The sequence below is a fragment of the Xenopus laevis genome, chromosome 8L (assembly GCF_017654675.1).
Source record: "Xenopus laevis strain J_2021 chromosome 8L, Xenopus_laevis_v10.1, whole genome shotgun sequence".
NCBI lineage: Eukaryota > Metazoa > Chordata > Amphibia > Anura > Pipidae > Xenopus > Xenopus laevis.
In genome coordinates this window covers 124,478,020-124,502,760 of record NC_054385.1, presented here as the reverse complement: position 1 = coordinate 124,502,760, position 24,741 = coordinate 124,478,020, and the positions used below count along the sequence as shown (strand labels likewise).

The window sequence follows — 24,741 nt, the reverse complement described above, 5'->3', positions numbered from 1 at the left end:
TAGAGACTGATATATATTCCAGCTGGTTACAACATGGAAGACTTGCAGTGACATACTATGAGCAGTGGTTGAGTGATATGTGGCACGTACCAATTTTTCCTACAAGTAAATTCTACGTTGAATAGTTTGGCAACAATAATAGGGTGGTCCTGGCCACCCCCTGCCCAATCACATCCAGCTTATTACACATGCCAGGGTTCTAATGGGTTTCATTGCCCATTGTCATCTCCTTGCGCTTGTTCTTCAGCTTCTTCTGGTCTTCAGGCCATGATCAAGCAGTAATTACAAAAAGGAGCCATGGGGTGGCAACTGACGGGTGATGAAAGGGGCACAGTCTTCCAAAACACATTGTAAAGTTAATATTAAAATTTCACAGGATGGAGCAAGAACCGTTGAAGACCCCAGAGGTTGTAGATCCATGGAGATTATTATGGCAAGAGCCAGAAGGTCCATCATCATTTATAGAGCCTTAACATGAAGACCAGTCTATGTTGGCAGCAAAAAAAAGTCCTTTCACAGTGACCAAATCATTCTGACGTGCTTTTATGTACATTCTTAGCTTGCCGGCCGCCATGTTTAATTTGATAAACTAGACGGTCTTCACCTCAGTGGGGGCTGTCTGTGACTTCGAAGTCCCCGCCGTATCTTTCCTGAGAAGGGACAAGACCGAGTAGAGTGTTATTCTCTTGAGTTTGGATAGGGGTGCTGTCACCTAATACATGTGATTAAATGTTCCCCCTACTGAAATGATATAGTGAATACCCCCTACACAAAAGCCATGAAATCCTTATAAACGGTGAGTTCTGATGTCATCAGTTATAAACGGTGAGTTCTGATGTCATTTCTGTCACATGACTCACTGAAACTTGTGTATTATAATAAATAAAGTACCCCCTCTTGTAAAATATAAGGATATTATAAGTCACTGAGGAGTTTCATGACCATATAAAAGTACGAGGCTGTAGGCCAAGTGCTTATAAACAGGTCATGGAACCCCGAGGAAACTTTTAATATCCTCATATTTTGCAACAGGGGGTAGTTATTTATCGTTTATAATGGATTACATCACTAGTCACCATTTTAGTAGGAATATTTAAGGTATTCAGGTTGATATTTTATATAGTAAATAAAGTGGCTACTTTATAAATAGTAAACTTGGGAGTTTGTGAGTTTTTTCGATGATTGCGCATTTTAGTAGGATTAATTTAGTAGGCGAGAGGTTGGTCTTTGTAGGGGCCATATGTGCTTTTAATTATTTACAGGTCATCTGGAAACCCGAGGAAACTTTTAAATAATCCTCGGATAGTTTTTTGCCAACCTGGGAGTAGTTATTTTGTTGATTCGTTTTTAGGGTGATATTGTGTTATGTTACTAGTGGACTAGTCTAGTCTCCCATTGTGTAGTTAATAGGATAATTTATTTACAGGATATTTTCATTGTGTGGTGGTTGAGCTATTTTATTTTTGAGTATATTAGTGTTAATATAGCATATGATGACTTGTTTTTTTTTTGGGTTTTTTGTGTTTTGGTTTGCCCTCTTATTTTAGGATTAAGTATATAGTTAGTGATATATTAGTTTGCTGGTTTTTGTGTAGGATTTCCATGACCATATAGAGGTATATTTTCTAGGAGAGATCCTCATATGTTTGAACAGGGAGTCCTTTATTTATTATAATACACAAGTTTTAGTGAGTCATGTGACAGAAATGACATCAGAACTCACCGTTTATAACTGATGACATCAGAACTCACTGCTTATAAGGATATAATTTACAAGATATTCATGGCTTTTGTCGTGGTCAGGTTCCAGGTCATGGAACTCAGAGGTAACTTTTAATATCCTTATTTTTTGCTTTGGGGGGTACCTTTTTTTTAATACATAAGTTTCATTGAGTGACACAAATGACATCATTAAGCAGGGTATATTTTACATAGTCATAGTTCTTGTATCTTATACATTCCAGATGGTCTCTTTACAAGACGTCCTAAACAACTGACCAAAATATGTCGTTGTAGTGATCTGTACTTTGAGAGTGGGGCAATGCTTGGAATTGTGACTAAAAGGAGCCACAAAATCACTGGTGATGCCCAGAAAGGCTCGGCTGTGATTGGCTGCTAATAACAAGAATGGAACACAACTCCTAGATGATAGGATCCAACCAAGTGTAGGGGTGAAGCAATATAGAAGGAGATCCAGAGCATGCAGGACTACCCCAAAAATATTTTGTGTGGGCATGTGATGGGGGGTATATATATATATATATATGTATGTAAAATTATGATCTTTCTCATAGTTTGGCCCAAAACCACCAGATGACCTTTTTTGTTTGGTCTTACCTCGTCTTTCTGTAGATAAAATAGATAATGAAGCCAATGACAACAATTCCCAAGAATATCCCGAAGATGATGGCTAGGATGTTCCCCACAGTACCTGTAGCGTCAAAGGAAGAAGGATTTAGTGTCCTGCTGAATACTGTATTATTGTTATTAAGTATTATTATTATTTTTTAGGTATGCTTTTTTCTTCACCTGCATTGAGACAGTTTTATTATTCATTTTAGGGTATTTTGTCATTTTATTTGGTGATTTTTATTTCAGTGAGTATATTATTACTAAGCTCTGTGCTTTTATTATGGGTCATGCAGTAACTCTCTCTAGTGGACTCGTCTAAAATATTAATTAATACTTTGAGTGATACTTTTCATGAGTTCCCTGTTATATAACTCTAGTTCCTTGTCAGTCGCCGTTGTTGCCTTGTAGGTATGTCAAGAGAAGAATGCGCTCTCAGTGACTTCTAATATCTTATCATTTACAGTAGGGGGTACATTATCCTTATAATACAGCAGGTGGAGTACTCAGAGTTTCCTGTTATGAACTCAGGCCTGTAGCTTGGTGCCCTTTATAGGTGGTTCTACTTAATTAAAAAAGAATCCCCTCAGATGACTTCTAATATTCCTTATGATCTACAGTAGGGGGTACTTGAGCCGCCGTTTTATTAATACATGAAGTGATACTGTCGAGGTTTAGTGTCCCTTGGTGATATATGCTTCAGCCTGCAACGTTTTGTGCCTTTATTATGGTCACGAACCCTCAGGTGATCTTTCTAATATCCTTATGTTGATCTATTCAGTAGGTTGGGTTACATACTCGCCTTATAGATTACATGTATGTGATTACTTTAGAGTCCTGTTATTTATTACTTCATTCTTGTCAGCCTGTTGCCTTTATATTGGTTATCAGTAACCTCTTTCAGTGACTGTCTAATATACTTATAATGATCTATCGAGGTGATGTGTGGGTATCATTTATGCCTTCCTTAGTATATTACCATGGTATATGATGATTGACTGCTGAGTTCCCTGTGACTATGACTTCAGTCCTGCAGCTTCTTATTTGTGCCTTTTATATGGTGTTCAGCGAGACCCGGTCAGTGATTCTTCTAATTATCTTCTGGTATCTATGTGTTATGGCTAGTGGGGGTATGATTAATCCTTATTATTTGAGCTATTAGTCGATACTCAGGATTTGTATAAGTCAGCCTGCGAGACGCTTTGTGCCTTTGGTATAATGGTGGTCACAGAACGGCGCTTAGTGACTTCTATTATTTTCCTTATGATTCTACGTATCTTAGGGGGGGGGTACATATTACCCTTTATTATAATTTATCATTTTGTAGTGGATACACAGTAGTTTCTGTATTTAACTCGCCTGGCATTTCTTTGTGCTCTTTATTTATGGTCACAGAACAGGAGCCTTCCTGGTGCAGTGGTATCTCTATATATCCTTTGGGATCAGTTTATGTAGGGTACATTTATCCCTGTATTAATACATTGAGTTTGATACCTAAGAAGTTCGCCTTATTATATCAGTCCTGCAGCCTTGTGCTTTGATATGGGTCACAGAACATGCCCTTCAGTTTGTCTTTTATACTATCTCTTGATTCAGTTTACAGTAGGGGGTACAGTTTATTCTTTATTAATTATTCATGGAGTGATACTCAGGTAGTTCCTGTATTTATACTTCAGCCTGCAGTTTCCTTGTGTCTTTATATGGTCACAGAACTCCTCGTGACTTTTCTAATATCATTTTTTCGTATTGTTACAGTAGGGGGTTCATTATATCTATTTGAGGGAGTATTCATATAATTTTCTCTTATTGAATTGACATTATTATGCTAATTAATCAAAAGTAACGGAATAGTATTATCGTTCGTACATGTTATGATTACATACCTGTGAGTGTAGTTGAATCTTGTACAAAATTGACATTAGATAAAAGAGAATATTATGTTTAGGTATAGAATGTTACTCTAGTGTGAAATGTATTTGGTCTGGTGTGTCAAGAGGTTTCCAGTTTAATACTTGTTTTGATTTTTTTGCACAGATAGATTGACTATTCATTGTTAATGGACTGCAGGACTTTACGTATTGGTGTGATTGAGTGTTGAGAAAACATTCTGTTGTCGTGGCCGGTTTAAGCGGTTGCGTTTCTCGGACATTGTTTCCCAGCACCTCTGGGGCGACTCCTTCCTCCGTAGAATAGAGAGTTGTCTGCAGTTTCTCCAGCTGGGGGCACCAACACAAGAAAGGACAGACATGAGCAGAATGTAATTACAATGGGCAGCTGCAGAAATGTGTGTGAACCCACTGGCCAAGACCAAGCTGCGGTTTGGTTATTTAAAGGGCAAGTAAAGCCTACAAAAGAATCTGGCTGGAAATGATGTACTTTATATATTAAACTCACGGTATCAGATCAAAGGTACAGCAGCCCTACAATAATGGTCCAAGCAGGTATGGAAGACTTTCCCTTAAACAGTTGTAGTTTATTGCTGTGACTCCTTCATAACAGGTAAACAGCGGCTCCTTCCTCTATCACTGCCAGAATGGCCTCCATATTTCCTGTTCCTGTTTGCTTTATTCACTCTTCATACCAACAATTTTTACTGTTGGAAGCACTGCCACCTAGTGGCCAAACTAATTATACATTGAGGGGCAGATTTATCAAGGGTCAAATATTTTCTTTAAAATTCTCATGAACTCAAATTCGACCAGTTGAAATTTATTATAAAAAACGAATTTTGAAAACTCATGCAAAAAGGATCGACTCGAAGACTCTAATCGAATTCGAAATGAATTTTAAAAACTGGATTTGAGTTTTTCTCCGAAATGTCAGGAAGGCTGCAAACAACTCCAAATTGATCCCTGAAGGTCTGCCATTGACTTAAACAGCAATCTGGCAAATTTTAGGTGGCGGATAGTCGAATTTGAGTTCTTAAAAGGCCACTGTATGATAAAGCTCGAAAATCAAATTAGATTTTTTTAAAAAAAAAAAAACTCAAATTGAATTTTAATAACTCCCTAGGTTAATCTGATAGTTTTGACCATAAAAAAATAACGTAAAATTTTTTGAATTTTGAATTCGACCCTTGATAAATCTGCCCCTAACTATTTAATGTCAGTAAGGCTGGCAGATTTTAGGTGGCAAATAGTAGAATTTGAGTTCTTCAAGGGCCAGTGTATGATAAATCTCAAAAATCTAATTTGATTTTTTTTTTTTAAAAAAAAAACTCAAATTGAATTTCTATAACTCCCTAGTTTAATTTGACAGTTTTGACCATAAAAAAACGTAAAATTTTTCATTTTGATTTGAATTCGACCCTTGATAAATCTGCCCCTAACTATTTAATGTCAGGAAGGCTGGCAGCAACCTGGCAGATTTTAGGTGGCAAATAGTCGAATTTGAGTTCTTAAAGGGCCAGTGTATGATAAATCTCAAAAATCGAATTTGATTTTTTTTTTTAAAAAAAAAACTCAAATTGAATTTTAGTAACTCCCTAGTTTAATTTGACAGTTTTGACCATAAAAAAACGTAAAAATTTTAATTTTGATTTGAATTTTGAATTCGACCCTTGATAAATCTGCCCCTAACTATTTAATGTCAGGAAGGCTGGCAGCAATCTGGCAGATTTTAGGTGGCAAATAGTCGAATTTGAGTTCTTAAAGGGCCAGTGTATGATAAATCTCAAAAATTGAATTCTATTTTTTAAAAAAACTCAAATTGAATTTCAATAACTCCCTAGTTTAATTTGACAGTTTTGACCATAAAAAGAAAACTTAAAATTTTTAATTTTGATTTGAATTTTGAATTCGACCCTCGATAAATCTGCCCCTAACTATTTAACAATTCAAATTTTGCCTCCATACAAGTGGCACGGCACATGGTCAGTGGGCTCTGGGCTGCTGCTGAGAAGGGTTCATCAGAACTCATCAGCGCAATAGCACAAAATAGAAGCTAATGTTACAGGGCTGATTATAAAGAAGGTCTGATGCAGACTGCACCGATTTCTATTCTGCCATGTCACGGAGCGACTCTGAATTCTAAATGGTAATTCTTCGCATTCCTTTCAGGGATTTTACAGTGTAAAAATGTTATCTTAATGAACAGGGATGCTGTGCTTTCTGACAGAAGGGAGTATAAACCTTGAAAGTGGATAGAATACTCCTCCAGCATTTTTATGGGCACTTGAGACTTTGGAGAATCCAAATAAACACACGGCGCTGACATTGAGCATCTTATGCTGTTGGGAGATGCTGATAGATTTATTAGTTGGTGACCCGATGCTCCCAGTGCTCAGAATTCTTTCCCTGTTTTCCTTTACATTGTTGGGAAGGGGCCAACGGCATTTGAGCCTATGATAGGGGGGACCTGCCTATCGTCCTACTAATCAGCCATGAAAGGGTTGATTTATTGCACATCAGGCTGCAAGGATTCCCTTTCGATTTTACCAGATTGGGTCCCCCAATAGTCTGTTCATTGGGGCTGGTTGGACCCATAGTAGTCTGGACCCTTCTACCACTTTATACCACCAGTTTGTAATCCCAGGCCCACAACCCCCTTAAAGGATAAGTAAACCTTTAAAATAAGTGAATGTAAAATTGATGAGGGGACTATTCTAAGATCTTTTGTAATTTACATTCATTATTTATTTTCTTTTAATTCCAAGATATTAAGAGATACATGTGCTGTTAATATGAATGATTTTTGTTCAGATAGCACCACCTGCTGGTCAGTTTCTGACCATTCTGACCACCAAGTAGTCAAGGAAGTTGTCAGGAGAAAGAAAAAGGCTGCTCTGATGTTCTTCTGCTTAGGAAAGATTTGAGAAAGGTTTCTAATTTTTTTTCCTAGCCAGAAAAACATCAGAGCAGCCTCTTCCTTTCTCCTATACTTTAAAGGGCTGGTTCACCTCTGAGTTAACTGTTAGTATTATGTAGAGAGTTAAATTCTGAGACAATTTGCAATCGGTTTTCATTTTTTATCATTTGCGGTTTTTGAGAAATTTAGCTTTTTATTCAGAAGCGCTCCAAATAGGAATTTCAGCCATCTGGTTGCTAGGATCCATATTACCCTAGCAACCATCGACTGATTTGAATAAGAGACTGGAATATGAATAGGAGAGGGACTGAAAAGAAAGAGGAGTAATAAAAGTAGCAATAACAACAAATGCGTAGCCTTACAGAGCATTTGTTTTTAGATGGGGTCAGTGACCCCCATTTGAAAGCTGGAAAGATTCAAAAGAAAAAGGCAAATAATTAAAACACTGTAAAAAAAAAAAAATAATGAAAACCAACTGAAAAGTTGCTTAGAATTAGTCTAAAAATTAACTTAAAGGTGAACCACCCCTTTAACCTCTCTGTGGCCTGCAACATCCATCATCATCGTTTATTTATATAGCGCCGACAAGATACGTAGTGCTTTACACTTTATATTACAGTTTTCTTTCATTGTTAATAGGAAAACAATGAATACGTTGTGCACATTGGGCCCCTGGAGTCCCTAGGCTCTGATGCAGTCACTTCCCTTGCACCCCCTGCAGTCACAACTCTTAATTGGACACTTTCACTCGTTGTCCCTATTGCCGAAAATCAATTCTTAAATTGAAGACTGGAAAATGGGGATATTATAGGTTACATTGTGGAGGGGGAAGGCGTGTTGCCTATAATATCCCCATTTTCCAGTTATAGTTCCTGTATCGATTTGGTTGGGGTTGGAGCTCAGATGTGTGCCAAACCCAATAAAATTGATACAGGGGGAGGCAGATTTATCAAGGGTTGAATTTCGAATTCATTTGAGTTTTTTTTTTTTAAACTCCCATAAACTCCCATGAAATCGAAGTTCATGCAATCGAAATTTATAGATAAAATTAAATTTTTAAAACTCAGATGAATAGAATCAACCCGAAAACTTTAAACTCGACCCGTTAAACTTTGGCTTTAACAGCAATTCGTCAAGTTTTAGGTGGCGAATTTGAGTTCCTAAAGGGCCAGAGTATGGTAATCTTGAAAAACGAATTAAATTTTTTTTAAAAACGCAAATCTAATTTGAATAACTCTTTAGTCTTATTTGACAGGTGTAACCATAAAAAAACTCGTAAATTCAAATTTTCAATTCGGCCCTTGATAAATCTGCCCCGGACTGTAGCATGCAGTACAACATAATGGTATTTGGTCTACCATTTTTATTCGTTCGCACCATCAATGTCCAGTTTCAGACCCCCCTGGTGCCGCAGGAGATTATCAAGACATTTCCACCGACCTGAGATCTGGAAATTTCCACTGGATGGTAGAAGACGGTCCACAGCACGCTCTGGTAGCAGGGAGGGGTGGTCAGAGACCCTTGGTAGCGGAAATAGTCTTCCAAATTCTCAGGGAGTAGGTGGCGCACGTTGAATGAAGGAACGGATATAGATTGTCCTGTAAATAAAGTGACCATATCCTTAGCACATGGTTGGAACAAGGCTTCCATAGCTGTTCCTATACTCTGTATTCTCTGTACCCTCTATACTCTGTACTCTCTTTACTCTCAAACTGCACTGCCAGATATTCTTTGTGTGATGTCTCACCTGCATATCTGATGTTATCCAGGTGACGCAGTATATTAGCATAAGCTGGATTATCCGTCGCTCCTATCTGAAGCGTAAAACAATCACATCAGTGCTCAAGAACATCAGACTATAACATGTGCATGAACATTTATTAATAGTTTTTTGCATGGTTTTTGAACTGTGTAGCAGCAGCAAAATGCTGAAGGTGAACAGGGTCATCAGTGTCGTTAACAGAAATTTACCCCCCCAGTGCCGGCACCCTGTTTACTATATGTGCATTCAAGGACCCGGAGATCTAAGCAAAACTCCCAGAAAATTAGAAAAATGTGTCCCATCTCTCACCTCGAAAAAGACTCCCAGCACTGCCAGACCGTCCGGCTTGTTCTTGGCTTCATTGATATCTGCGTACTTGTCAGCATTGTAATGGACGATATGCAGCTGAGGATGAAAGATAATGGAGGTTATTAATTAAACAACTTTTTTTTCTTGAATTCCCCGCATGGTTTACTCAGGAAACACTGGCATGGATAAATACAGTGCAATTCTCTTAGTTATATTATTACACCAAACAGCAGTGTGGTGGGTTGACAGCAGGGAGATAAGTGACAGTTGCAGAGTGTCCAGTGTCATAATACCGGGCCAAACACACTAAAGGATAAATAACAGTGGCCAATTCATGTATAATAGCCCCAGAACACTCAGCAGGATAAATACATTTGGCAATTCCATGTAATATATTGCTCCAGAATATAGCGGAGGGGGATAAATAGCAGTTTTGTTCTTATATTCCATGTAGGATACTACAGAAACACAGTGCAGGATAAGTATAGTACATTGAGGCCCAATTGCGCTGTTATTAATTATCTCTGGGGTTTTTGTTTGCATGGAGACACACTGCAGGAATAAATTACATGTGGGCAGATTTTCATGGTTGTATAGATACCCGCCATGAGGATATATCGGCAGGTATATAGTTACTATGGTGCTAAGTCCATGTATATGATACCACGAGAACACTGACAGCATGGTGGAGTATGGAATACAGTGGTGTGTTTGTCGTAATTGCATGTATAGTTGTGTGAAGGCTGGCAGGAGGAGCACGTAAATGATAGAGAGTTACACGGCAGGATATAATACAGTGCCAATTTCGCATGTATTATGGATTTACTGTCCAGGGAACGGACGAGCTGCTTTGGATATGAATTCATGTGCTCTAATATCCATATTATTATGATCTGCCAGGTACAGTACACAGCAGGATTTGATAATACATAGTTGTACAATTACCGGATCAGGGTCTCTTTCTTATTCCGACTAGCCATGGCATTTTGCGTAGGTTCCTCTCTCTCTTATGCATATACTAATTCTACTCATTAATATTTTTGGGATTATGTTTGGAGGTCGTAAGAATATGTGCGGGTTGGTCATTCTTCGTAAGTGTAGGGCACACGGGCAGATTTGGGGAGATTAGTTGCCTCTTCTTCGGGACGACAATGTCCTCGAACTGCCTTCCCCTACCTTCTGCCGGCTATAATGAAAAATTGCCAGTGGGGTTTCGTTTTCCAGAGTCGCCCGAAGTTTCCTCGTGAGGCAATCTGCCCGTGTTTCCTTACCCTAAGACTATGGCCACTTAAGCAAAGCTAACACTGCACGCCCAGTCACTAGTCTATGGGGGAAGAAAGCACAAAATCTCTATACATTCTATTTTCTAAGTAAATACAGTTAGTTGCTTTTTAAATCCAAAGATTTCAAATTTAGGACATAGAACTCTAAACAACCCCCAGATGATGGTTCTACTGTCAAGCATGAAAAGCAGATACATCCATGCCCTATTGCATTATCCAATATCTATTCTGCTATAGGGCCCCATAGAATTCCAACAAAGATAAGGGAAAGTATGCAGGGAGTGTATGTGTATATATATGAGGAGACAGGGAAGCCTAGCACCATAAAAATGTACAGTAAGTATGGAATCCAGACTCACATAATAATAATTCTTAAGGTGGGCTTTGAAGGGGGAAACATATGCAGGATAAGGAGACTGGAATGTACTGAATCTCTCTAGCCAGTGACTGATAGGAGAGGCCCACAACAAGTCCGATCACGCAATGGGCCAACTAACAGACAATGCAATGAGCTTTCAGTTCTCCAGTTCTGACTCTTGAAACAAAGTAGCAGGAGTTGGTTCAACTCTGTTAAGGTGGCCATACACTGAGAGATCCGCTCCTTTGGCGATGTCGATCTCTCCCCTTGAGGTGGGCAATATCGGGCTGATCCGATCGTGGGCCCTAGGGCCCAACGATCGGATCCTAATAGTAATGGGTGGTTGGATCGCGGGACCGCATCAACGAATAGATGCGGCCACGATCCGACAGGATTTTTCGTCCCATCCGATCGAGATCTGGCCGACTTTCGACAAAATTGCGATCGGTGAAGCCCGTCGGGGGACCCATACACGGGCCTTTAGTCTGCTTCTGCTATGCTTTTTCAGGAGTCAGGGAATAAATACATCATCGAAAATTGCATTTACAAATGAGTGCTCCAGGATCCAGCTCTGAGGTTGCTATATTCCTTATGCCACAGCTCTGAGCTGTTACACAAGCTGTACAGTTAAGATGTTGTCCACGAGAGCTCACAATCTAGTGGCCTAACGGCTGATGCTGCAGGCAGAGATATTACATAAGTGTGCATGAGTAAATTCAAACGCTATTACATCAAGGCCCTGGTCAGATTATGAGCAGACATGTAATAGCGGGATAATCCCATTATTTGGGTTGCACATGGGACTGTGGAGAGAATTTCGCTGACTCGGCTGCTTCAGCCATTAATGAGTCCTTTGTTCTGTAACCGGCATGGCCTGTGGACTGGAACAAATCCCTCCGGCCAGCGTGAGCTGCCCTGCATGATCCTGGCAAATAAATCTGTCCCACGGTTTGTTTTGGTCCAGCAGAATTCTCAGCTATATCTCTTTATATAAAATGAGCAGGGCACAGGCCTTGGCATAGGCTCTTCATAGTGATGAACACGTTTTTTTCACCAGGCATGGATTCGCAGCGGAATTATGCACTTTGCTATCTGCAAAGTTTTTCGCAAAACTGCGGCAAAAAATTCGCCACGAAAAATTTCACTGCACTGCTGAGACAAAAAAAGTCCCCATAAGAATAAACGGCCATTGACTTTAATGCATTTGGAGCAACAAAAATTGTTGCGCACGTAAAAAATTGACGCACATAATAAAATTAAATTGTCGACGTTTTACAATAATTTTTCGACGTTTTGCAAATTTTTTTTGCAGTTTCAAGAATTTTTCTGCAAAGCTGAACGGGACAGATTTGTTAACTGTAACATTAACGGGGCACAAGCCTTGGCATGAGATCTATCTGAACTGTAACATAAACATGGCAAAAGCCTCGGCATGGGATCTTAAAGGACAAGGAAAGTTATACTAAAGAAGTAGCTAGAAATGTTGTACATTATGTTTTGTGCTTCTGTACCAGCCCAAGGCAACCACAGCCCTTTAGCAGTAAAGATCTGTGTCTCCAAAGATGCCCCAGTAGCTCCCCATCTTCTTTTCTGCTGATTCACTGCACATGCTCTGTGCTGCTGTCACTTACTGAGCTTAGGGACCCACTCACAATATACAGTACACATAGAATAGAAATGTCACAATATAAGGCTGATTAGTAATTAATAAAGATAATTACTACATGGCAGCACAGAAACCAGTGCAATTAGCATCAGAATTTAATAATCAGCAAACCTGTAGCATCAGCTTATATTACAGGGGAAGCTCATTTTCTGCTGGATAATTAGTGACGAGTCCTAAGCTTAGCTTCTCAACAGCCAATCAGAGCCCACTGAGCATGTGAGTGTCACAGACACTTTCCAAGATGGTGACCCCCTGTGACAAGTTTGAAGTCCTGGATCATTGTTGTTATTGAGAAGCTGAAACTTTAGGCTGGTGCAATCAGGTAATTATATAAGATATGGCATCCTTAGCCCTATTTATTTTTAGGGTTTAGTTCTCCTTTAACTGTAACATAAACATGGCACAGGCCTTGGCATGCCAGTGATATTACATTACCTACCAAAGATATAGGTTAGCGCTATGGTTTCCTAATCCCAATTCCCAGTGCAGCAATGGCATCAAGAAAGGACTTACCTCTGCAGGAAACTCTTCCCCGTCCAGCCGATGCTCGGACCCTGCCTGCTTATTGGCGCTGCCCCAGTGCAGATGAAGTTGAACAGCCCTGAATGTGCTGGGGAGCCCTCGGAGTTCCATGGTGGAGGGCAGAGAGAGTTGAGCTGGAAAAGAATCCACAATAAAACAATTAGCTTGCTCCAAGCATGAGATTCCAGAACTGTGATTCAGTTGCTTCCAGAACAAGACCCTCGTTATTTATCGTCCCATTGTTTGGGATGTTTGATCTGGAGAATATCATGTTAGGTATCTTATTAACAGGTTGGTGGTTTTGTTTGCTCTGCATTAGCTTAGCTCTCTGATTGCTCCCACTATTTTACAAATCATTATATAGGCCTTTCTCCAGGCAGAGGTAAAGGACTAGAATCCCTGCCATAAAGCAACATGGGGCTGGCGTTTTTGCCATAAAGGAAATAACTTCCCACCCATGGAACCAAAAAAAAGTGGTGGGAAATGTTTCAAATGTTCAAATTGTGTTGAGCCACATGATTACTTTGTAGGCACACAAAACCTAGAGGCACATTTATCAAGGGTCTTATTTCTAATTCATGTGAGTTTTTTCTGAACTCCCATAAATTCGAAATTCGACTAGTCGAATTGCATTAATAAAACTGAACGTGTAAAACTTGAACGAATTTAAACGACCCGAAAACTCGAATCGAATTCAATTGGGAATTTTAAAATCTTGATTCGTTTTTTTTCACCGAAAAAAAAAACCTTGAATGTCAGGGAGGCTACAAACATCAACAAATCCCTGGACCTCTCCCACTGACTTATACAGCAATTCAGCAGGTTTTAGGTGTGCGAATAGTCGAATTTGAGTTCTTAAAGGGCCAGAGTATGATAAATTTCGAAATTTGAATTTGAATTAAACTCGAATCAAGTTTCGATCATTCACAATTCGAATTTTGACCAAATTTTTTTTTCGAAAATTCGAATTTTCACTTCGACCCTTAAAGGAAAACTATACCCCCAAAATGAAAACTTAAGCAACAGATAGTTCATATCATATTAAGTGGCATATTAAAGAATCTTACCAAACTGGAATATATATTTAAGTAAATATTGCCCTTTTACATCTCTTGCCTTGAGCCACCATTTAGTGATGGTCTGTGTGCTGCCTCAGAGATCACCTGACCAGAAATACTGCAGCTCTAACTGTAACAGGAAGAAGTGTGGAAGCAAAAGACACAACTCTCTCTGTTAATTGGCTCATGTAAACTAACATGTATGGTTTGTTGGTATGTTTGTGAGTACAGTGAATCGTACGATCCCAGGGGGCGGCCCTTATTTTTTAAAATGGCAATTTTCTATTTATGATTACCCAATGGCACATACTACTAAAAAAGTATATTATTATGAAAATGGTTTATTTACATGAAGCAGGATTTTACATATGAGCTGTTTAATGCAATATCTCTTTATAGAGACCTACATTGTTTGGGGGTTATAGTTTTCCTTTAATAAACCTGCCTTATAGTGAAATATATTTTCATGCTGTATGTTGATATAAAGCTTTGGCATGTACAATTCACAGCTCCTGCGAAGGGGTAGTCTAGACTGTCCGATTACAATCTTTTTGGAGTCAGGAAGGATATTTCCCCCCTCTGAGGCAAATTTTTTTTGCTTTCCTCTGGATCAACTGGCAGTTAGGCAGGTTAAATAGAGTTAAAAGGTTGACTTGATGGACGTGTGTCTTTTTTTTCAACCTGATTTACTATGTTACTATGTTAGACTGCCATCATTCTCTGTGCTTCCCCCTTAGACCTCTCTGAACTGCCTGGGACCTTTCTGCTTCGATCACTTCTCTTTTAATGTCTCGCCAATTGATTTGAAAAGAAAACGTAGAATCACAAGTTTTTATTGTTAATTGCAGCCACTTTACGCATGATTCCCAGGGTTAACAGTGCAGCAGCACTACATTGCACATCCCCCCTCTTCTGCATATTGCACCCCTTGTTCTTTCAACATCATGCGGCACATTCATGTTCCCATAGTGACCATTGTTTCCATAGAACCAGCTCTTTTGTTACAGTCCCTCTGTGGCCTTCAGCCAACAAATCATCGTCATCCTCTTCCAGATTCATAAAGGACCAATATTTCACTTGTCTACTGCATCCACCCACATTTTTCTGCTAACTTTATGGTGACCCCTCCAGCCATAGAGTCTGCTGATACCGGGGCTTACCGGCTAAGAGTTCCTGGAACTCAGGGCGAACTAATCACATTCTACCCCCCCCCCCCAAACACACATAGTTTCTACAACTGCCCAAGTTAGCAGATTCCACGGGTCTAGCACCTAAACAGAAAAGCTCTACAGAATTAATAGATCATGTATTATATGTATCTCTGTGGGGGAAGACATTTCTTTAGGACTTTCTGACTTCCTGAGCAGGAGCCTGAGCTCAGTTCAGAGCAGGAAGTGATATAAGTGTAGGCAATATTCGGTCCCTGGGTTTTACTCCGCATAAAAATAAATGATTGGAGGTATTTCGGGTATACTGCATTGAACCGTCTGACTGCATATTGTTTTTTCTCCAATGTTCATGTAGAGTCGCGTAATTATATGACGATAGCATCGACAAGGAATCATTCAAAATGTTTCAACAAATCGTGAGTGTATTGAACCCTACCGCAAAAAACTGCTATAGGTGTAGGCAATATTTGGTCCCTGGGTTTTACAACACATACAAGTTAGGCAAGGGTTTTAAACCCAAATTGTTTTTCAGGCATTTGCAGGCTGGGAATAATGTTACAAAAAATACCTGCTGTATATATATATAATAAAGATCATGCAAAGGCCTGCTAGGAATAAGTGCCTATTTAAAGGTTGACTTCCCCTTTAAATAGTTCTGTAAAATATAAGGGAAGATACAAGGTGCAGGCAGTTGTGGTTTGTACATTCACTCCTGCACAGACCACTGATTCCAGGGAATGATCATTAAACAGGAATTTACTTATGTGGAAATACAAAGGGCGTGTCCTAAGTATATGGTCCCGCTGTGGCAGGTGATGTCAAATAAGCAGATGGGGGGTATGGGGCAGAAATTGGCCAAGCTCTGTTCATTATTCTACTACTAGTTATAAAATGATGCCAAAGATCTGATTGGTTGCTACAGCTTACTGCACTGGTGTCAATGTCAGTAAATTGGCCCATCAGAGCAGCACCATATGCATTAAAGGAACAGTAAAACCAAAAAATGGAAGTGTTTTAAAGGAATGACAATATACTGTACTGTTTGCGTCAGAAACTCTACTATCATTTATATCAACAAGCTGCTGTGTAGCCATGGGGGCAGCCACTCAAGCACAGGATACACAGTAGATAACAGATGAGTACTACTATAGTTTATATAAACAAGCTGCTGTGTAGCCATGGGGGCAGCCATTCAAGCACAGGATACACAGTAGATAACAGATAAGTACTACTATAGTTTATATAAACAAGCTGCTGTGTAGCCATGGGGGCAGCCATTCAAGCACAGGATACACAGTAGATAACAAATAATTTCAGAAGAATCCCATTATCTATCTACTGTGTATCCTGTGCCTTTTCTCTTTTTTCATCTTTGAATGGCTGCCCCATGGCTACACATCAGCTTGTTTATATAAACTGTAGTAGAGTTTCTGAAGCAAACACACCAGCCGTACCAGTGCAGGGCAACACTACATTATATTTTCATTATATTAAGACACTTTCATTTTTTTGGTGTTACTGTTCCATCAAAGCAGAAGAACATAGCAATCAGCTAAAGGGCAGAGGAGAGAAGGAAGGTACCAACACTTTTATGAATGACGTTTATTTGGCCACCATTGTACACCTGCTGAATGTAAATTAGCCCATTTGTGTTTCTATAGCTTCCATGGGGGCAATTAATCCATGGTGGTCTCCTTATTAAGGACACACAAGAACCAATGAAACACTTTCACTTTATTGCCCTTTAAACAAAAGAGAAGCAGAACCCATGAACTCTAGAGACAATGAATTATAATGAAAGGAAATGAGGCTTCATCACCTGATTGTCCTCAGCACCCAACACAGGAACATTGTTATTCAGGGTGAAAAAGACACATCAAGATTAGCCCTTCAAACTGAAATTCCTGTTTCTACAATAACAAAGTGCATGAAGACTGCAATCTATAACAATATCTGGAAGGCCATGGGCAGGACTCTCATCTCAGATTTATGGAAAGCAAAATGGCAAATGTCTCATCAACTTGCTGGTGAACTGCATGCTGGGTGTTCCTACCTGAATGGCCGTTGTTGGTCAGGGTAAAAGGCTGGTCCCCAGGAGTGTTGTATCCTTCTGGTTCTATGGGCGGTAAGGTCTCATCGTAAGATACATTGCTAGTGCGGATATTAATTGGCGATTGGGCAGTCCCTCCACAGTCAGGGTACGATTCTGGCCAGTTCTCCTGCCCGTGGTGACCTGTGACCAAACATTATTATTATAAACCACAACATGTTCTACAACCACGTACACTAGAATAAGGGGCAACCTTTTTCTAATGATTGGCAATGATATTGTCCCTTTAATAGGCCATAGATCTAGAGGGCAGTAATGGATCTGACTTTTACAATTCCGACTTCCTCTTTGATCAGCGCTGCATGTTGTGTGGCTACATACATTGTAGCAAGATCAAGTAGGAGCAGCAGGAAAAGGGTTAATTGGGTTGTTCACTTTTAGTATGTAGAGAGTGTTATTCTGAGACAATTTGCAATTGGTTTTAATTTTTTATTATTTGTGGTTTTTTTTTTAGTTATTGAGTTCTTTGGCTTTTTATTCATCAGCTCTCCAGTGTCAGCATCTTGTTGCTAGGGCCCAAATTACCCTAGCCACCAGGCATCGATTAAAATAAGAGACTGGGATATGAACAAAAGAGACCCTGAATGGAAAGATGAGTAGTAAAAAAGTTGCTATAACAATGCATGTGTAGGCTTAAGCTGGCCATAGACGCAAAGATCTGATCGTACGAATCGAGGATTCATACGATTTTCGGAACGTGTGTGGAGAGTCCCGACATTTTTCGTCCGGCGGAGATCGGTCGTTTGGTCGATCGGACTGTTAGAAAATTTCTGTCGGCTGCCGATAATATCTCTGCGTGTATTGCCGATCGTACGATTTTCAGTGGGAGACTGTCACTAGCTTTGGTTGGACATAGATATCGTACGATTGCTGTCAGGGGCAGAACATTGCTGATCTGTTCTAAAACTAATCTGACTGGTAAGACTTTGATCTGAATGGTTAGTGGCGGGTCGGGAGATGGGAAAGTCCGATCGTACGATGATTTGTACGATCGGAACTTTGCATCTATGGCCAGCTTAAGGGCAGAGACAGTTGAGAAGATTTGAGGGAGATTAGTCGCCCGATAACAAATCGCCTCTTCTTCGGGCGACTAATCTCCCTAAACTGCCTCCCTGCCGGCTAGAATCGAAATCGCCAGCGAGATGGCACTCGGAGAGCTTCGTTTTCCGAAGTTGTCTCATGAGAAAACTTCAGACGACTTCCGAAAACGAAGCATTCTGAATGCCATCCCACCGGCAATTTAGATTCTAGCCGGCGGGAAGGCAGTTCGGGGAGATTAGTCGCCCGAAGAAGAGGTGATTTGTTATTGGATAATCTCCCTCAAATCTCCTCAACTGAATCTCCCTGTTTCTCCACGTGTGTCTCTGCCCTTACATAGCATTTGTTTTCAGATGGGGCAGTGACCGCCCCCTCCCATTTGAAAGGAGTCAGGAGAAGAAGGCAAATAATTAAAAAACTATTAAAAAATGAAAAACAAAGGCCAAATTGCTTAGAATTCTCTAAAAAAAAGTTAACTTAAAGGTCAACCACCCCTTTAAAAGAATGCTATCAATGATATAAAAAAAGTGTTTGTTTTTGCCTGAAAACATCATGTATGGTGCAAAAATATGTAAAAAAAAAATGTAGCTGAAAAAAATAAAAAAGCTGAAATAATTTGAGCTCCTTTTCTACTTCCTGGTACACAGGGCCTATCTACTTTTCTCCAGTCATGTGATTCTAGCTCAGTCTCGATCTCACCCAATATGGCCTCCATTCATTTTTTTTTATTTCATTTCAGCCATTGGTATATCATTTCAAAAATACATTTATTTCTCATGCTCATTTCTAGCAAAACAGATGTTCTATTTGGTTGTTATTTTTTTTCCCCAGATATGAGTATGCCTTTAAAATGGGCAGTGCGTTTTCCCTGTACAGTCTTTAAATATATATCTATCACTCCCAAAAAGTCATAGCAGGAACAGGTGAGAATGCTGGAGCTGGCTATTTATGCCCCTGGCAGGCGTATTTAGAGGTCAGCCAATACAGTGGCCCTTATGTCTAAAATCACTGACACTTCCACTGTGACTGGCAGTCACTGACTGCACTTTCATGCATCATAGCTGGCATGGATCTAGTCTCTGTTTTACCTCTCCGGTTCTGTCAGGCTGTCTCTGATAGAATGAATATGCACAGACAGAACTCGTCATTGTTCATGTTATTAAAAGCCAATGTGTATATATATATATATATATATATATATATATATATATATATATATATATATATATATTTGCCTTTGTGATATCCTGTGATTCCCATTTACAGAGAGAGAGTCATAGAATTGTGATGTCACATTTGAATTGTTGCTTGTGACATCGGTGTCCTGAGTTCTCATACATTTTATTATATACCCACCGCTGGTTGCCACAATGTGCCTGCATGAAAGAACATTCCCAAGGCGGAGCTCAGGGCAGTACAATTTTGGGAATGCTGGAAGGCGAAACGCCATTTGCATGTCAAAGAGTCCCTTCTTTCACAATGTTAATTTGCTTGCAGAAAACAATCCCCAAAGTACAAAACAGGTCCCTCCGCCTGAATGGCCTCATCTAGCCTTTTCCCATTCAGAGACAGGCAGGTTCTTTTGTAATGATACAGCTGGGCCCGGTGCTACGATCCATTTATGTCACTTCTCAACCCTCCCCCCTGTATAGAAACCCAGATAAATAACCAGGGAACCCCTGACATTGATGAATCAGAGTGAGAGATGCTGAGACCTACAACTTTCTGTGTTTAGAAAGGATGAAAGGGGTCATGCCTTCAGTGGGGCACTCAAGGGGGCCCCACGGATCTAAAGAACTAGGTTTCTAAACAATAAAGACACCCTGCTTATAAAAGGTGCAATTTTTACACCACACCATTTCATCTTTAAGTTATCTTTTAGCAGTGTCAGACTGGCGGATCGGAGGCCCACTGAGGCCCAGTCCGACCCTGACTTTTAGTATGTTAGCTAATTCTAAAAAACTTTTTAGTTGGTTTAGAGTTTTTGAATTATTTGCCTTCATCTTCTGACTCTTTCCAGCTTTCAAATGGGGGGTCATTGACCCCATCTAAAACACAAAGGCTCTGTAAGGCTACAACTGTTATTGCTACTCTTTATTATTCATCTTTCTATTCAGGCCTCTCCTATTCATATTCCAGTCTCTTACCTGCACCATACCTGTACAGGAAATTGTAGGGTGCAAAGACTTAAGGCTTGTGTGTACAGTATGGATAAATACTAGTCCAGACCTTCGGAATTGTAGTTTATATATATATAGAATAAATATAATAAAAATATTACCTGTGTAGGTCCAGCCTGAACCTGAAAAACAAAGAAAATAGAATTACATCATTGCCTCATATATAATATCCTTATAATTTTTCCTTAACATAGCAGTGGCAGCCATTTTCCTGATCCTCCATCCTTTCCCGCCTTTTTTCTTTTACAGCAGGCTAAAGCTTCCTGGACAGGAAGTGGCTTGTACCGAACAAAATGGCTTCTTCTGTGTGGAGCAGAAAACCTAGAACAGATGTCAAGTGGCACGGGGAGCTAGAGAACAATATGTCTGATTCCTTTGGATGATTTCCTAATGTACATACCGGCTGCACGCTATACATCTTCATTGGCTTCCCTGAGAATGTATAGCGTGTATGTGTTCCCTCAGCCTGCTGTTTTTAGATGATGTATAGCGTTATGTATTCCATCACTTTGCTCTTTTTTGCCCCATTTCTATGGACAAGGCCCCCACAATTTGATATTATTGAAATCCATCTAATAAGTTGGCTTAGAAATGTGACATTTTTTAAAGGGCAAGCTTCATTTTAAGCAAAGAGAAGTGAGTTCTGTTCAGTTCGGCATAATTATTTTTGGTTTTGCAATTCCCTGTATTTAGTCAGGCTTTCCTTTCACTAATCCAGACACAGAAAAACAAATTAACACAAGTGTAGCCATTATATTAATGATAAACTTGAATTTCTATTTTGATGGTGGGGTAGAAAGAAAAACAAGTGATCGTTGACCTATTAACCCACCCGCGCTTGTTAAGAAATGACTCGGTCCTGGTTAACAGGTGCTAACGACAGGACAAAGGGTAAGTACGTTTTTAAGCCGCATGGCAGAAAGAACAGAAAATGCATTTAAGGAGATTCTCCAGACAAATGCAGCTTTGTGAGATATCTTATTAAAGGGGAGGGGAATTATCCGTCCCGTCCCCCCCACTGAGGAGCAGATCCTGGAGTTACTGGGGGGCCCAGTCACGAAAAGGCACCTTTAATGCATATATGGTAATCAGGGGGCCCTAAAATGTAACTTTAGTTAAAGGAGAACTAAAGCCTAACTAAAGAAGTAGCTAGAAATGTTGTACATTATGTTTTGTGCTTCTGTAAGAGCCCAATGCAAACACGGCCCTGTAACATTAACGTAGCACAGGCTTTGGCATGAGATCTATCTGAACTGTAACATAAGCATGGCAAAAGCCTTGACAAGTTTGAAGTCCTGGATCATTGCTGCTATTGACAAGCTGAAACTTTAGGCTGGTGCAATAAGGTCATTATATAAAACATGGCATTTCTGGCCATATTCATTTTTAGGGTTTAGTTCTCCTTTAAGCCACTACCACTCTTTATAGAAATAACCCCTTCTCCCTTGTATTATTCTCTTCTCTGACCCCTTCCCCCTTGCATCCCGACCTCTAATTCCACAAATTATTACCTAGCCCATTATTCCATTGGAAAATCACTCTTGGAAGAGGACATTATAGCCCAGACAAGATAAACCTCTCTCTCTTTTATTTAGATTGCGAAAAGGATTCTTTCCAACCGAGAATTTTCCCACACAAAACAAAAGGTCTTTTTTTTTGCAGAGAGCGCAGAGTGTGGATCTGCAGCCAAATGAGCCCCCTGCACTTTGATTAAAAAGAAATATTTCCCCGGCCCTTTAATTCTTTTAACTTGTCTAGAAATTCCAAGCTGTGCCATTAATCCTTGTTATATTAAGTGAAGAAAATGCTGCATAGCCAGAATAACTTCTAGGGGTAGTTTGTTTGGGGGGGGGGTTGTCAGATTTGAATAAACAATCTTATGTAATACGTTACTACTACACACACTTATTCCACCTCACATTTTAAGCAAACAGATTATCAAATATCTTTAACACAATCACACATGGCGATTTCAGAAGTTTCTTACTGCAGCCCAATGTTCTGGGCCACAACATTTGAAATTAGCCTGCTTTGGATTCTAAGAGCAATGGCACATAAGGGTTATTAGCAACATTTTGTACACCTGCAGGTCAGGCAACAATCTCATCAGCAGGGTCTACGTGGTTACCATTAGGGCTCTTACAGACTAGCGTTTTTACCTGCGCTCCCCTGCGTTCTGTTTTTTTGCGTTCAGCCGCAGGGGAGCGCAGGAATAGACACATTACATTTTTTCCAATGGGGCTGTACTCACACAGACGCGTGTAGGCTCCGAACGCAGGTTGAGACTTTTTCCTGCGTTCGGCGCCTACACGCGCCTGTGTGAGTACAGCCCCATTGGAAAAAATGTAAAGCGTCTATTCCTGCGCTCCCCTGCGGCTGAACGCAGAAAAAACGGAACCCAGGGGAGCGCAGGTAAAAACGCTAGTCTGTGAGCCCTTAGGGTCAGAAGATGGACGTGCTCTGCCAATCTACCCATCTGCCACAGCCTGTAAAGAACAGGTTTAATTAGCCATTTAAAGTGGGATTTAGGGTGAGTGCTTATTTGTGCCCTGGGTACCCCTGGAAGTATAGCAGGGTGACTGTTACCCCAATGTTTCTATATATCTGTAACCTTGTTATGAGCTAAGGGGGCCCAGTCTGAAGGTCAGTTAGGGGGAGATTTGGGGTGAGTGCTTATTTGTACCCTGGGTACCCCTGGAACTATAGCAGGGTGACTGTTACCCCAATGTTTCTATATATCTGTAACCTTGTTATGAGCTAAGGGGCCCAGTCTGAAGGCCAGTTAGGGGGAGATTTGGGGTGAGTGCTTATTTGTACCCTGGGTACCCCTGGAACTATAGCAGGGTGACTGTTACCCAATGTTTCTATGTATCTGTAACTTTATTATAGGCTAAGGGGGCCCAGCCTAAAGGCCAGTTAGGAGGAGATTTGGGATAAGTGCTTATTTGTAACCTGGGTACCCCTGGAACTATAGAAGGGTGACTGTTACCCCCAATGTTTCTATATATCTGTAACCTTATTATGAGCTAAGGGGGCCCAGCCTGAAGGTCAGTTAGGGGGAGATTTGGTGTAACTGCTTATTTGTACCCTGGGTACCCCTGGAACTATAGCAGGGTGACTGTTACCCCAATGTTTCTATATAACTGTAAACTTGTTATGAGCTAAGGGGCCCAGCCTGAAGGTCAGTTAGGGGGAGATTTGGGGTGATTGCTTATTTGTACCCTGGGTACCCCTGGAACTATAGCAGGGTGACTGTTACCCCAATGTTTCTATATATCTGTAACCTTGTTATGAGCTAAGGGGGCCCAGCCTGAAGGCCAATTAGGGGGAGATTTGGGGTGAGTGCTTATTTGCACCCTGGGTACCCCTGGAAATATAGCAGGGTGACGGTTACCCCAATGTTTCTATGTATCTGTAACCTTGTTATGAGCTAAGGGGGCTGCTCGTGTTGGTGGTTTTAACACAAAGTCAAGAAATGAGTACAGTTTGGCTGACAATGACTTAGAGACATTTTACTTCTATCTAAATAGAGTAGTGCATGCATTACACATTGTAATTATATTTACATTTACCATGATACATTTAATAAAATGGGGGGGAGAGTCAACCAATACAAAACTGATACAAATGGAATAGAGAGCCCTGAGCTCAGGAGCTTGCAATCATTTAAAAGTTGGATGCTAAGACAGAGATAACAGCACCTGCAAATGTTAGCATGAAGATAGGTCGGCTGCACTGCCATTGCAATGGGGAACACAAACTAAATTATGTGTTAAAGAGATAAAAATGGTTGATATTTTCTGGCAGATTCTGCCTTTCTGAGAAGGATTCTGGCACACTCACCTCTAACTGTGACATGGGATATGCTGAGGATGAGAAAGGGAAGGCACAGCATCCTGGCTAGTAGACAGGTAGTGGGGACAGACATATCCTGGGCTGATTCTGTAGCCAAAAGCGCTGAAGGTCCGTGTGTCCCTTACAGTCTATGCAGTGTCCAGACTCCCTGCTTCTCTGTATAAGTTTGGTCCAGCAGATCTCTCCCTGTCCCTGCAGTCTACTCATGAGCTTGCAACTGCACATTGCCTTATAAATAGGTCTGTAGGCCTCCTACTGGCCACTCAGCTTCCAATC

At 40.3% G+C, this 24,741-nt stretch overlaps 1 protein-coding gene across 1 annotated transcript; it reads right to left on the bottom strand.

Annotated features, from left to right (window-relative positions):
• On the bottom strand, positions 1-24,741 carry ca14.L (carbonic anhydrase 14 L homeolog). Its single transcript, XM_041573545.1, has 10 exons — positions 24,454-24,741; positions 20,712-20,732; positions 17,336-17,515; positions 13,047-13,189; positions 9,227-9,322; positions 8,903-8,969; positions 8,596-8,753; positions 4,448-4,565; positions 2,338-2,455; positions 1-650 (listed from the first exon to the last, which is right to left on the bottom strand). Exons 1-10 carry the CDS (start codon positions 24,536-24,538, stop codon positions 590-592), a joined length of 1,047 nt encoding a protein of 348 aa, XP_041429479.1. The 5' UTR covers positions 24,539-24,741; the 3' UTR covers positions 1-589.

Excerpts from the sequence above, each read along its gene's own strand:
- ca14.L (XM_041573545.1), bottom strand. The coding sequence starts at position 24,538 with ATGTCTGTCCCCACTACCTGTCTACTAGCCAGGATGCTGTGCCTTCCC. Across the intron at positions 9,323-13,046 it reads GGGAAGAGTTTCCTGCAGAG|CTGCATATCGTCCATTACAA; the intron begins GTAAGTCCTTTC and ends TTTCATCCTCAG. Across the intron at positions 8,754-8,902 it reads GGATAACATCAGATATGCAG|GACAATCTATATCCGTTCCT; the intron begins GTGAGACATCAC and ends CTTTATTTACAG.